The 13717-nt window shown below is 37.3% G+C and overlaps 1 protein-coding gene across 4 annotated transcripts in view; it reads left to right on the plus strand.

Moving 5' to 3' along the window:
• Positions 1-13717, plus strand: part of dgkh (diacylglycerol kinase, eta) — a 144155-nt gene that overhangs the window by 111356 nt on the left and 19082 nt on the right. For all 4 annotated transcript variants that reach the window (XM_004911834.4, XM_012957746.3, XM_012957745.3 and 1 more), the window contains 11 exons: positions 527-661; positions 1940-2057; positions 2194-2304; positions 3180-3276; positions 5009-5116; positions 7061-7174; positions 7814-7948; positions 9905-10071; positions 10443-10548; positions 10701-10793; positions 13227-13343. In XM_004911834.4, the coding sequence (XP_004911891.1) occupies positions 527-661; positions 1940-2057; positions 2194-2304; positions 3180-3276; positions 5009-5116; positions 7061-7174; positions 7814-7948; positions 9905-10071; positions 10443-10548; positions 10701-10793; positions 13227-13343 (1301 nt within the window). The remainder of the gene's footprint in view (positions 1-526; positions 662-1939; positions 2058-2193; positions 2305-3179; positions 3277-5008; positions 5117-7060; positions 7175-7813; positions 7949-9904; positions 10072-10442; positions 10549-10700; positions 10794-13226; positions 13344-13717) is intronic.

Raw genomic sequence — 13717 nt, forward strand, 5'->3', positions numbered from 1 at the left:
ATCTGTCATGTTAGTAGCTGTTCTCTAGTGAACCTTTGTTTGTACAGTCCATTGGATGGTATTAACCAGGCTGAAGTGTGGAGTACAGTGGTTAGTTTCACATACCTTATGCTTTATTGTCACACACAAACTCATGCAACAAATTGAAATCAAGTAAGGTAAGTCATCCCTATCTATTCCTTCATCAACTTGCGTTTATTGGGGGACATATAAAGATGCCTTTTTCTTATTTGACAGCAGTCACAATTTAGTATGCATGCTCACAGCACCCCAAACATACAGATGGATATATGTGGCATAGAAATTCTATGAAAAAAGTAGGAATTAGAAATCTGCCATGTTGCACCCTTATCTCTAAGAAGTAAAAGCATCCATCGTCCTTTTTGTCTCTGAAATGCCTGTATTGTGCTTCTGAGAGTTAATTTCTTTCCTGAGTCCTGTTACACCACCCACCTTCCTTATTGGTGAACATTATGCTTATTGATTCTGTAGGAAAAATTTCAACATTATTTTCTTTCATTCACAGGCAAGGTTCCCCCACGGTCACCAGACAGACAGACAAGCCGCAGTACATATACTCACACAGGCTCATTCTCAGGGCCACCCTTGGCATCAAGCAAGGAAAACCTACCTGTGTTGAACACTAGAATAATCTGTCCAGGTAATACATCTAAACATATTTGCTGATAAAGAAAATGAATTAATTAAAGGGACATTTACAACATAATTTATGTGCTGTTTTTTCATCTAACATAAAAATTATAACTCTAAACGGTTGTCTACTTCTTGTGCTTAAAAATGTTGTCTTTCTTGCTTGAGGGTAGTTATGCTTGCTAGGCAGTACCCTAACTGTCTGTACAGCACCTATGTCTCTTATTTGCATTCTCCATAGACCCCTTCAGGTATGGCTTTATGGTTTAGGCCAGATGAGAAATTTTTGTGAGGCGATTTAAGCATTGAATTAAAATCTAGTTAATTACCCTGCAGAACTATGGAAAATGCTGGCACTTTTTAATATGCTGGCAAACATCAGGCTGTGTTCCACTTTTAGTGATGCAATACGTTTAGGGATGCACAGAATCCATTGTTTTAGATCACAAAGGGAATCCTAGTACAAAAGGTTTGGATGACCATGGAATAAAAAGCACAAGTGAAACCAATAATCTTATTTTGAAAAAAATAAAATGATTTCATTTTTTAAACAATCACTTGAAAATTATTGTGTTTCAGTGACCCTGGTGATAAAAATTTGCTAATCCTGGGGGGCATTTGCTAATGCTCAATTTATTTCAGTTTGGGTTTTTGGACAGAAAAACCCAATTTTGTTACAGAAAAAAACATGATTTTGTCGTGATTTATTATGTGACAAAACCACAACAAATCAGATTTCATTTGTATGAGTCAACGGCAGATGTTCCTTTTACAACTTAAAAGATCTTTCTAAGTTTTTATTGACGCTGGCTTTGTACAACGATATGAAAAAGTTATTGGTTTTTGTGCAACAAAACAAAAAATTTGTGTTTTTCGCATTTTTTTGTAAACTCTTTTTGTTTGTGCTTTTTCAGTTCGGTAATTTTGATAAATGAATGACATTCATAGAAATGAGTTTAGTTGTGGTTTTAAAAAAATTATAAAACCACAGAATTTGAATTCTTCTGTACTTTTATGCAACATTCCTAGTGTCTTATAAATGCATAGGCTTGGTGTCAATGCAAAATAACATGTCTGTGAGCAACATCTCACAGGTTGTCAAAATAGACAAAGAAGGTAATATTAACACAATAGGCAGCACTTGGTCCAGTCATTTTGTGGGTTTTGTTTGTTTGTGTATTTATTATATTTTCATTTTATTTTATCCAACGTTAATTGGTATGAAATCCATTATGTTTCCTGCTCTATACAGTTTTTGAAACTTCCATTTTGTCTCTTTGCTTATTAGGTCTGAGGGCAGGGTTGGCGGCCTCCATCGCTGGGAGTTCTATCATCAATAAAATGTTACTGGCAAACATAGATCCACTGGGGGCTACTCCATTTATTGACCCTGATCCAGATTCACTGTAAGATGTTTTCTCTTATGAAGAGTTACAAAAATGCACATGGGTTCCACATACAAACCAATGACTTGTCAGTCTTGCCTTTCTATTAGAATATATTTTTTTTAATGTAAAGTAATGCTGCTAAATTTCTCTGCAGGGAAGGCTATTCAGAAAAATGTGTAATGAACAACTATTTTGGAATTGGCCTGGATGCAAAGATATCCTTAGAATTTAACAACAAGCGAGAAGAACACCCTGAAAAATGCAGGTAATGTAGTGCAGTATTTCCTATTTAATGATAATCTGTTAAACTGCACTTCACTAAGATATTATAACAAACAGCCACAAATATTATTATATTTCTAATAATATACAAGGGTTTCAGAATGGTAAGGTACGGTTAGTGGTTTTCTTTTATGAAACCATGATGAATAATAGCGTATATTACATATAAACATTCTGACTGGTGATTTCCTTACCTTCCTGATTTTGACAGCTCAGCCCGCAGTGCCGAAAGAAACAATGTTTCTCGATCTTAATTAAAAAGTAGCTTTTGGCATAGAGCCCAGAAAAGTTAACAAACTACACCTGCACGTAGATACAATTGTAACTAATAAGCTAAACAGGTCTCTTGGGGGAACTGAGACTTGCAGCTTAAAGGGCAATTTCACCTTTTTTTAAGCAAAACACTAAAAATTTTGCTGTGCTACACGTGCCATTTCTTTTTGTCCCTCTTTGCATTTTTCAAATTTTGTGAGGTATGACATAAACTGACATGAGGAGATCACAAGATTATATTAGAAAATAGAAGAGGTAATTATTAAAGGTAAACTGGTATGAATCCATTCCACCACTGAACTGGAAGGCTACCCACTGATTGGTCGCTTAGCCTTACTAGACTTACTAGAGTTTATTACTTTACCTTGCTGTAATATTCTAAAACCTTGCAACCCTTCTCAATTTGCTTTGCCCACGATGGACAACCATTTCCTTGCCTAAACATAATTGCTACAAAATATAATAACAGATATCTGTTTAATATTTTCTACCATAAGTTCAGAAGCATTTTGTTGACTGTTATCTCAAATAGATATTTCAGTATGTCTCTGTGAATAATTGAAACTTGTTTATGATTTGTTCCAGAAGCCGAACTAAAAATATGATGTGGTATGGTGTGCTTGGCACCAAGGAACTTCTGCAGCGAACATACAAAAACTTAGAGCAGAAAGTCCAGCTTGAGGTAACTGAGCTATGATTGATACATGCACACTGTGTATTCCAAAATAAGAGTTTTATCTTAAATTCATAACCAATGTATAGAGAAATGTATAATTTATATATTATTCATGTCCAAACTGTATTGGTGCAGCACCTGCACTAGATGTTTACCAATTTACATATTCAATTCATATTTAATATAATCTAAAACAGATTTAGTGTGTCATTTTGGCATGGGAAAAGCCACTGTGTTTGGTTTTTATTTTGTTATTATTGTGTTTGGGTCTGCCTAAAAAAGGGTAGGTACAGGCAGCAGTTTCTCATTGCTTACTAGAAGTGATCATATACCGTATATACTCGAATATAAGCCGAGTTTTTGAGCACTAAAAATGTGCTCAAAAAGAAAACCTCGGCTTATACTCGAGTATATGGTATGGATGTGCCCCCCCACGGACTTGTGTCCCTGCGTACCTGCGCCCGTGCTTTCCCTATGCCAGCTTCCCAGAACGCCATCCTAACTGTGCGCTCTGCTCTTCACCTGTGCGCGCTTCTGATCTGCTTGGCGCCGCAGTCGCGCCAGTGACTTCACGCGCCCCTTCAGTTACTCATGGCCTGATCTTAGACCTTGTAAGATCAGGCCACGAGTAACTGAAGGGGCGCGTGACGTCACTGGCGCGACTGCGGCGCCAAGCAGATCAGAAGCGCGCACAGGTGAAGAGCAGAGCGCACAGTTAGGATGGCGTTCTGGGAAGCTGGCATAGGGAGAGCACGGGCGCAGGTACGCAGGGACACAAGTCCTCCAGTAATGGCCTGCAGTATATGCAGTATGCAATTAATCCTAAACGATTTTGCTATGTAGGAGTCAGGGGAAACTTTATCTTAGAATTTTAGATTGATGGTTTCTGATTAATAAAAAATTATTTTGTTTCACCGACACTTGTAATCCATGCATTTATAGTATCAAACTGGAAAGGGCTATTGTCATTGCTGTTTTTATTACCTTAGGCATTGGTAGAACATCACAGATTACCAATGGCTGCACCAACTCCTGTACTATTTCTGCTAATCTTAAATGTGCTTTTCTTGGTAATCAATATAGACTTTGGAATCCCATGATACTAGTGGAAGGCCAGCCTGAGTAGGGGATTATCTAAATGTTCCGTCCTGGTTTTGTCTGTCCTGTTTTATGCCTGTTCCAACTTGCTCCTACCTGTCCTGCACTTGTCAGGCCAGTTGTTCCCGTTCTTTGCCTTTTCCAGTCTCTCCTAAACTTTGCCCACTCCACCATGTCTAGTCCCTTTCTAGTACCTTTCTTAGGCCACCACTGTCTAAAACACTATACCATATATATTTCTTAAGCTAGACAGGGGGCAATTTTTGGGATACTCAATTAAACCAAAGTGTGAGCACACTTTGTGTGCTGGCTCACTCGCACCAGTCCTACTGGTGACACCCTAGGCTTATACTCGAGTCAATAGGTTTTTCCAGTTTTCTTAGGTAAAATTAGGTACCTCGGCTTATACTCGGATCGGCTTATACTCGAGTATATACGGTACATCATATTTAGATTCAGCCAATTACAGGATCCCCCAATAAAGGTTAGGGCCAAAACCAAACTGAACATTTATGTATGTATACAAATTTGAGTACAGTTGGCAAAACTGCATTTTCTGTGAACAAAAAATGTTTTGTCCATCTTTTAAGTCCTAAAATGTATCCATACTTTTTTCACATTTTTCCTGTGCTATTTGCAGTGTGATGGGCAGTACATCCCTCTTCCCAGCCTTCAGGGTATTGCTGTGCTGAACATTCCAAGCTATGCTGGCGGCACTAACTTCTGGGGTGGAACCAAGGAAGATGATGTAAGTTTAATGTAACTGAGTTGTCCCTGTAGAAATGAAGAGTAAAATTGTCTGCCTGTACTTTGCAACCTTTCATATTTTTCACCATGTCTGGGATTCATTGGAGGCTTTCCAATATATGTTCTCTTTTACAGCATGTTTTATAATAGGCATAAATAACTTGTTACATAGGGTTGAAAAAAGAGTATCATGCTCAACCCTTCCAAGTAAACCCAGCACACACAAACCTATACCATATATACCAACATCAATACTAACTGTAGATTTTAGTATTACAAAAGCCTTGGATATTATGCGTGTTCAAGAACTCATCCAAGCCCCTCTTAAAGGCATTAACAGAATCTGCCATCACAACAGCTGTGGACTTCTGTAAGTGTAAGTGTCACACATTGCGTAGGGTCTGCTTCTGTCCACCTGCAGTTTGTTGGCAGGTGGAGAAAAGTGTGTCCACAGCTCCTTGTGGCTTCACTGACAGGTACAGTGTCAGCCTGAGTTAGAGCTACATGGAGCGGATATCTGCACAGAAATGTGAAAACATGCATTATTGAGTTGGTATCTGCTTTTTGTGGCTCCACACAGAAACCATGCCTGTGCCTGAAGGTATGAGGAGCACACAAAAGCTTTCCTTTGCCTGGTTGAAAAATCCAGGTGAAGGTAAGCAGATGATCTGCTTCATGTGCCCCTGACCTAACACTGCATTGGTACAGGCATTTTTCACGCAGTGGCTGGATGAAAAATGCTTTTTTGGCCCTTGTCAGGCAACTGCAATATTAGTCGATGATAGGGAATTTTAGCCACTGTAGTGCTTAAATATACAAATAAGTAAATCATGGGAACTGGTATTTAGTAGCTGCGATAAATGGTTATGCATTATTTGGCATACTACTTGCATATATACACAGATTTACTGCTTTACACATACTACTATACAATAAGGAGACTCTCAACCTATCTTGGGTTAAAACAACCTTTTTATATGTAAAGGGACTTGTTAGCTACCAGTTACAATTTTAAGCAATTTATAAATGCGGAGACAAGCTCACCAGATTAATAGAGGGCTCGGGTGCCCATGCCCCAAGCTTTTCACTAGAACTGTTTACTCAATTAGCCACATTCAATTAGCCACACAACTCAAAAAAACTAAGCACACACTCATGTGACACACTCAATTGGACACTAGGGCAGCGGTGAAGGTTAAACAGCTTTGTTCATAAATACATCCTATGTATTTATGAATAAAGGATGTATTTATGAATAAAGCTGTTTTTCCAGGAGCATGTATATTATAGTGATTCTTGGATACTTTACTGGCGTGTACCTACCCCAAGCCACTGCAAGGGACATCTGGAAGCAAAGGTAAAACAATGTCACGCCCTGCTGCAAAATACCCCGGCTGGTTTGTATAATCAAGAGGTACACTGGCCGTGGGTAAAAAGGACACGATCTTGCTCATGGGGAAGTGCACCCAAGTCCTTTGTCCTTTAACATTGTACCTGCCTTGTTGCCATGCCCAGGGCAATAAATATAATCATGGTTTAGGAGAATTCAGTTTAATTTATTCCTTTTTAAAAAATAGAGAGCTTTTTGGTTAAGACCTTTAAAGATTGCAAAATATGCTTTGTTCTAGTTCATATATCTAAGAAGGTTTAAAAAAAATAGTCTATAAAAAGTTGACCCATTTGTAAGAATACTTGTTTTTATTGTTTCCTTTTCGTATTTAGAAATGTTAGAATCATCAGTTTTAATTAATGACTATGATATGTGATATGACATGACATGAATGATTGGTTGGAACTCTGTGATTTCCTTTGTTTACACGCTAAAAAGTGGAGTGAATTGTCTCTTCTAAGAAGTCACTTTTAAGCTCTGTTGTTGCAAAAATTGTTTTTTGTTCGAGTTTTTGTGCAAATTAATACCTGTTAATATTTCATTCTCTCTGCACAGATCTTTGGTGCGCCGTCATTTGATGATAAAATCTTGGAGGTGGTAGCAGTTTTTGGAAGTATGCAGATGGCAGTATCTAGGGTGATAAAGCTGCAACATCATAGAATAGCACAGGTACACAGACTTTCCCATGTCCAATACTGTAAGAATGTTTTCAGTAATACAGCATGTAATGTTGCCTGTGATTTCCAAAGTTCAAAGCTATACTTTCCCCACAAACATTTCATTAAAAAATAAATAAATAGAACGCTTAGTGCACAGATTTAAAAGTGCAACAAAAGAATGTTTATGTGGACACAGCCATGAACGCTTATGCCACGTGGCGCATAAATGAGGGCCGAAAATCTGACCCTAAGCTTGAGTCAGTGCTCTTACACGATGGCCTGGGTGCAGGCACACAGAAGATTTTGGCTCTGAAACATATGAGAATGCCCAGGACTGTGTCTAGCCTGTTATAATTATTGCTTGTGTGTTCCTGCCTGCTCACATGAGCTATAACAGAGGGAGCAGATGGTTGTTCTCTGCTTAATCTGGGATATTGCATGTACCCCATGTTTGATTTTTGGACCATATATCTAAATATAAACATTTTTGGAAGCTCTGTATTGCTTACTCTTCCATTATATGTCCCCCGTTTGTTCACTGTTTGTGGTACAGGCCTGCCATACAGCTTGGAAACATCTCACTGAATTATGTGAGCAGCTGTATTTCCTAGCATGTTTGGTATTGTGTAACATGTGTGTTCTGCCTTAGTGCCGGTCAGTGAAGATCACCATACTTGGAGAAGAGGGAGTCCCTGTTCAGGTGGATGGAGAGGCTTGGATTCAGCCACCTGGCGTTATTAAAATTGTACATAAAAACCGAGCTCAGATGCTGACTAGGGACAGGGTAAGTCCACAAAGTTAACCTTATCCGTAGTTGTGCCTTAATCCAACAGATTAAATCTATAACATTGTATACAGCTATCTGACCTTCAAAGCTAAAATTTAGTTTTTTTCCATTCCTCAGTGACAGGACTGATCCTTTGGATCAACTAGACTCTAAGGAGAATTATGTGGCTGAAGGGTTGGATGGACTAGATATGTCTTTGTATCAAGCTGATTAAACAGTTAAATGACTGTGGATCCTCACTTAGTTCTGTAGAACATATATTGTATTCCCTTTTTAATGGAGCTTGTTACAAAGTATTAAGCAGTGGGTATACTGTATATCCTTCTCTATTACTATTCTAGATCAGAGATTCAAGGTCAGTTCCCTAATTTGAGACCCCAATCCTTTAATATGGTAATAAATCTTTCCACAATCCCAAAGATGCCCCCCAAAAAATTATTTTTTGACATGTCATTTAATGACTATGAATCACTGTAAATTAAATGTTGTGCCTGCAGCAATATGTGCTTGCTATTTGTTTTTAAACTTCATGTTCTTAATAGTCTAACCATAAAAAATATATTTTAAGCTAAATAATGCTTCACTTCAGTGCTAACAGCTATGCTTTAAATATCTTCAATTGTCATCAGCCACTGCAACGCCTGTTATTATTCACACTGAATATGTAATGACATCTTGTCATGGAAATATCACCTTCTATAGAGCAAGTGTCAAAATATGTGTGTGATGTGATGGCATCTGCCTTTCTGAACAGGAGAGCGTGATTGGGAGTTCTTTTACTGAGTATGTTCATGGAATTACCTATACATCTTCCTTGTAAATGACATGGCCTCAGAATAATTACATGTAATTGTAATTATTTGTAATCATAGAGAAATGGGGGTTTCTTAATGTAAATGTGTATACAATATGAATTATTAATACTTATGCAGTAGAGCTGACACATACACAGGCATTCATTACAAAATAATACAAATAAAGCAAAATGAATCTGCATCCAATAAAAACCAAAGTGTCTTTATAAATATAATTCCCCCTTTTATATGCTTATATCATTGCCTGCCCAATGGATCTTATGGTTTGTGTGCCAAACACTTATCTCTAAAAAGCCAGTTCATCAAAAGCTATTGCCAATATAAAAACATGGTAGCCCCCATTCAAGAGTACTGCCTCATTTAATCCTTTCCCTGCAAACAACATAGAAACTAAATTTGTGAATATCAGATTGCACTTTTCAATTGCTTTTCAACTATTTTTTTTTTTAACGGTTTAACTTACTATTCTGATATTTTTCCAGTTAAAATTTATAATGCACTTCTTTTGTTCTAGAATCATTTGGAGCTCTTTCTTAAGTCTGGGAATATTTGCAACTGAGCATTAACCTATGGCAACCACTCAAAGTTTGCTTTTCTTGTTCTATGTGCTAATCCCTGGTTGGTTGTTATAAGTTATTGCCCAGTCTTGATAAATGAACCCCGGTACTGAGTTTTATGAGAATTCATGCTGTGTAAAGTGAACAAGAATCAGTACTACTAGTGGCCTGCACCCATCGTCTGGAACGCTCTTCCCTGTCCCATTAGGCACTGCCAGACTCTCCAATGCTTTAAATGGTCTCTTAAAACTCACCTTTTTACTCAAGCCTATAACCTAAACCCCCCAAACATTCACTAACCCCTGGTTTTCACCTCTCACTCCGCACTTACTGTTACTTTACACACCTACATGGACTCTAATGCCATGCTAGTTACCCTGACCTTATGTCTCAGCCCTCCCTTTTTAGAATGTAAGCTCTTGCGAGCAGGGCCCCCCCTAGTGTCTCCGATTCTCATCCAAATGTAACTGCAAACATGTAAACACATGTAAACTGTAAATTGTTTATATGTAGATGTTAACTGTTCTGTTTTTTGTAATTTTTTATATAAATAATAATAATATAAAATATTTTGTGGGCAGGCTTTTGAGAACACCCTGAAGTCCTGGGAAGATAAGCAGAAGTACGATTCCTGTAAGCTTCCCCTTCGCTCTCATCTCTATTCTCAACAAGCTGTTGATTTGGCTTCAGAAGAAGAAGTCACACTAATCCATCTTTGCTCGAAAGCTTCAGAGGAGCTTATTACAAGGTGTGTGGTCTCGACGCATAGGGTTATACATCTATTAATGGTAAAAAACAAATTACTCCAGAGCTGAATAATACAGCAAGAATATTATTTTTTATAATAGAAATCTTTTTTTTTTTTTATAGAATTAATAGATTTTGAAGATCTTAAACTTTTAGCGAGTTTCATTTTCTGTTTTTAAGTCCATTACTCAATAAAGGAATTTACTTTTTTTTTGTCTCTAAGCTATAACAGTGCATATAATATTAATTGCGGGATATCCAAACTACTGCCCTCATGCTGTTCCTGAGCTTTAATTCTCACCAGCCTTAAGTGAGACAGATGCTTTACTAACAGGGCACCTTGGACATAAATTATACAAACTTTCTTTTCAGAATATGCGAAGCTGCAAAAATCCATAGCTTGCTGGAACAAGAACTGGCTCATGCGGTGAATGCCTGCTCTCATGCACTAAATAAAGCCAATCCCCGGTTTCCCGAGGTAGGCCATCTTAATATGGATTATTGCCTTGGCAAGATGAATAAATGCTGGTTACGTGGATATTTGCAGATACTGTCTCTTCAGTTTGTCGTAGCATGCATGTTAATCCATGAAGTCTGCATCTGATTTCTAACAGACCTTTCCCTTATTAGAGCCTAACAAGAAACACTGCCATTGAGGTAGCAGTAACTGCAAAAGCTTTGCACAATGAAACAGAATCTCTCTTGGTTGGAAGAGTGCCCCTGGTAAGATGCAACATTTGTTTTTTTCCCTATTTTTGTTGTTTGCAATTTTTATTGAATTTTTGAGTAAATTACAACATGGGAAAAAAATGTGTTCAAACTTTAAATAACCTTCCATTTTTAAAAAAAAAAATGAAAAAAATTGGAGTGGTGATTAGAGAGTGTTGTTGCAAAAACAGGTGCAGTCGAAAAAAAATTTCCTGCGGTCAAAAAAAAATTTCACCACAGTCAGATTTTTTTCCACTGTGCTGCAGCATTTCTTTTTGTCCCTCTTTACATTTTTCAAATGTTTTTCAAATGCTTAAGTCATGGGTAAACTGTCACTTAGCCATGTTGTATAAAAATGTGGGTTGAGACCTGGTACAAACACTCTCTCTCTCTCTCTCCCCTTTTCTTCCCTCCTACTTTACTTTCCCTATCTTTCTTTTTCCCCCCCTCCATCTTAACCCCCTTTCTTGCTACATCCCCACGTCCCCCTTCCCTATCCCTCTCCTCCTTCCCTTTCCCCACATCCGTCTTCACTCTTCCCACCATCACTAATACCACCTTCTCCACGAAACTCAGACGAATAGTTTAAATCCACAATGTATATCATGTTACCTTGTTCTAAATGACCAAACTTGTATTTTCCCCAGTTTGGTGACCTAAAGTCTGACTCTAACCAAGTAATGAGCTATTAGTATGTGTATTGTGAATAATTTTCTTCTACCTGGTAAGTCTTACTAATTCAGGGGATGAATTATGAAGAAATGGTTGATAGTATTTGTAAGGTATGCTTTTTAGGCCTGGTTATGTATCACTTTTTATGATTTTTCTTTCAGCTTTTTCTCTTTTTATAGGACAACTGAACCCATCCAAACAGCTTAATATAGAATTACGCTGAGTGCCCTTCTGCATTTTACAAACGTTTCCCATTTATTTTTTATGATGTTAGCAGTTTTTGTAACAGGAGTGTTCTCTGCCGTTCTGTTTGGCTGGCTGGTCAGAAGTCCTTTATTGTACTAAATGGTAATTCTAACTGATTGCCACCCCTCCCATTCCCATAAGAGGAAGAATTTACTGTAAATCCGTTCACAAGACCAAGAAGAAAACAATTTCTTGCCCCATCTCAGTAAGCATATTTCCTAGTAGCTGGACTGCCCATCTGTATCACAACAGGATTCCACTGGCAGTGCCACTCTATACACTGGGCTCATGTACCGTTTATGTTCAGTTTCTTGTATTGCATTACAATTTAGAAAATTATAAGAAATATACTCCAGAGACCCCACCCCCCCAGTGGGGCTGGAGACATAGTAAAGCAGGATGCTCAGAGTGTGCCAAGTTTTTAGGAGTCATTTGAATCACGTTTCCCTTACATGTGACTGTCCAACCATGTATATATATGTATATATATATATATATATATATATATATATATATATATATATATATATATATACATATATATACATATATATACATATATATACATATATATACATATATACATATATATACATATATATATATATATATATATATATATATAAAATACTAGTAGAAAGAAGCCGCTCTCACAGGTCTTATATGCAAAAAAATATATCTTTTAATGTGTGGTGAACTGATGTTTCGGCTGAACACTTCAGCCTTTCTCAACTTTGAGAAAGGCTGAGGTGTTCAGCCGAAACGTCAGTATTTTGTTTCCTGCTTTGATGACTGCACCCAGGCAACTTCAACTTATATACGTGAGTGCCAGTGATCTCCAGTTTTTATATATATATATATATATATATATATATATATATATATATATTGCCTTACTCTAAGTATCATTGTGACCTACATTTACCATGATATGTTGTTAATGTTGCAGTATTTCTTCACTTTAACTATAGGCTAGCACTGCCACCTGCTGGTAGTAAATGATGTAAGAAAAACATGATGATTATCCGTTAAAGGGTTTAAGAAAAACTGTATTTATATGTAATATATATTTTGTATAGGGGTGCACTGAATCCATAATCCATCTGAGCACTGAATCCATAATCCATCTGAACCCTGAATCCTTTGTGAAATAATTGCCCGAATAACAAAGTGAATCAGGGTCGTAATTTGCATATGCAAATTAGGGTAAGGAAGGGTTAAAGTAAAAATGCACAGTAAAAAATTTCCAACTTCCATGTTTATGTGACAAAAAGTCACATGATTTTAAGAATTCAGATTCAGTTCAGTCAGAGGCATGGATTTGCAGAAATGTTCATTATTTACAAGTTTTAAAATTAAATAGCTATGTTTTTTGTGACAGCATGGAGTATGAATAGACTCCTCTCCTAAGCCTACATTTGGCAAGGTGTTCTTGGCATATGAAATAAGTTGCAGGCGCGGGAAGCAGTTTTACCATCGTGCACAATCATTTGCACTTTGCTGACTAGAACAATATCACTTTTTTTGCAGCAGTTGGAATCCCATCATGAAGAACTTCTATCCAATGCCCTTCACAGTGTAGAAGTTGAGCTAACAAAACTGGCTGAGATTCCTTGGCTGTACTTTGTCTTACAGCCAGATGAGGAGGTATGCAAAGTTAAAAACATTGCCTTTTAACACATTGCTTCATTGTGAAATTGTCCAGGTATCTGTTTCATAGTAGATCATACCATTTGTATTTCTAATAGAAGTGATACATAATAATACATCAATAGGTGTAAATACCCTAAATTATTAGTAACAATCATTGGAGGGATGGAATAAGCCCTTCCCGCTGAGCCTCCCCACCCACTGACACACCAATTATAGCACTTACTGTAAAAAGCAAAAAAATAACATAAGCAAAGGAAAGGTTGAATTCCATGGCACGACACAGTGGCTTTATTGCCCAGTAATTTATCACACAGTAAACCAGCATGTCATGGCATATTGTGACACCAGGCTTTTTATTATACAGTGCT

This window comes from Xenopus tropicalis, chromosome 2 (genome assembly GCF_000004195.4).
Source record: "Xenopus tropicalis strain Nigerian chromosome 2, UCB_Xtro_10.0, whole genome shotgun sequence".
In the NCBI taxonomy this organism is placed as follows: domain Eukaryota; kingdom Metazoa; phylum Chordata; class Amphibia; order Anura; family Pipidae; genus Xenopus; species Xenopus tropicalis.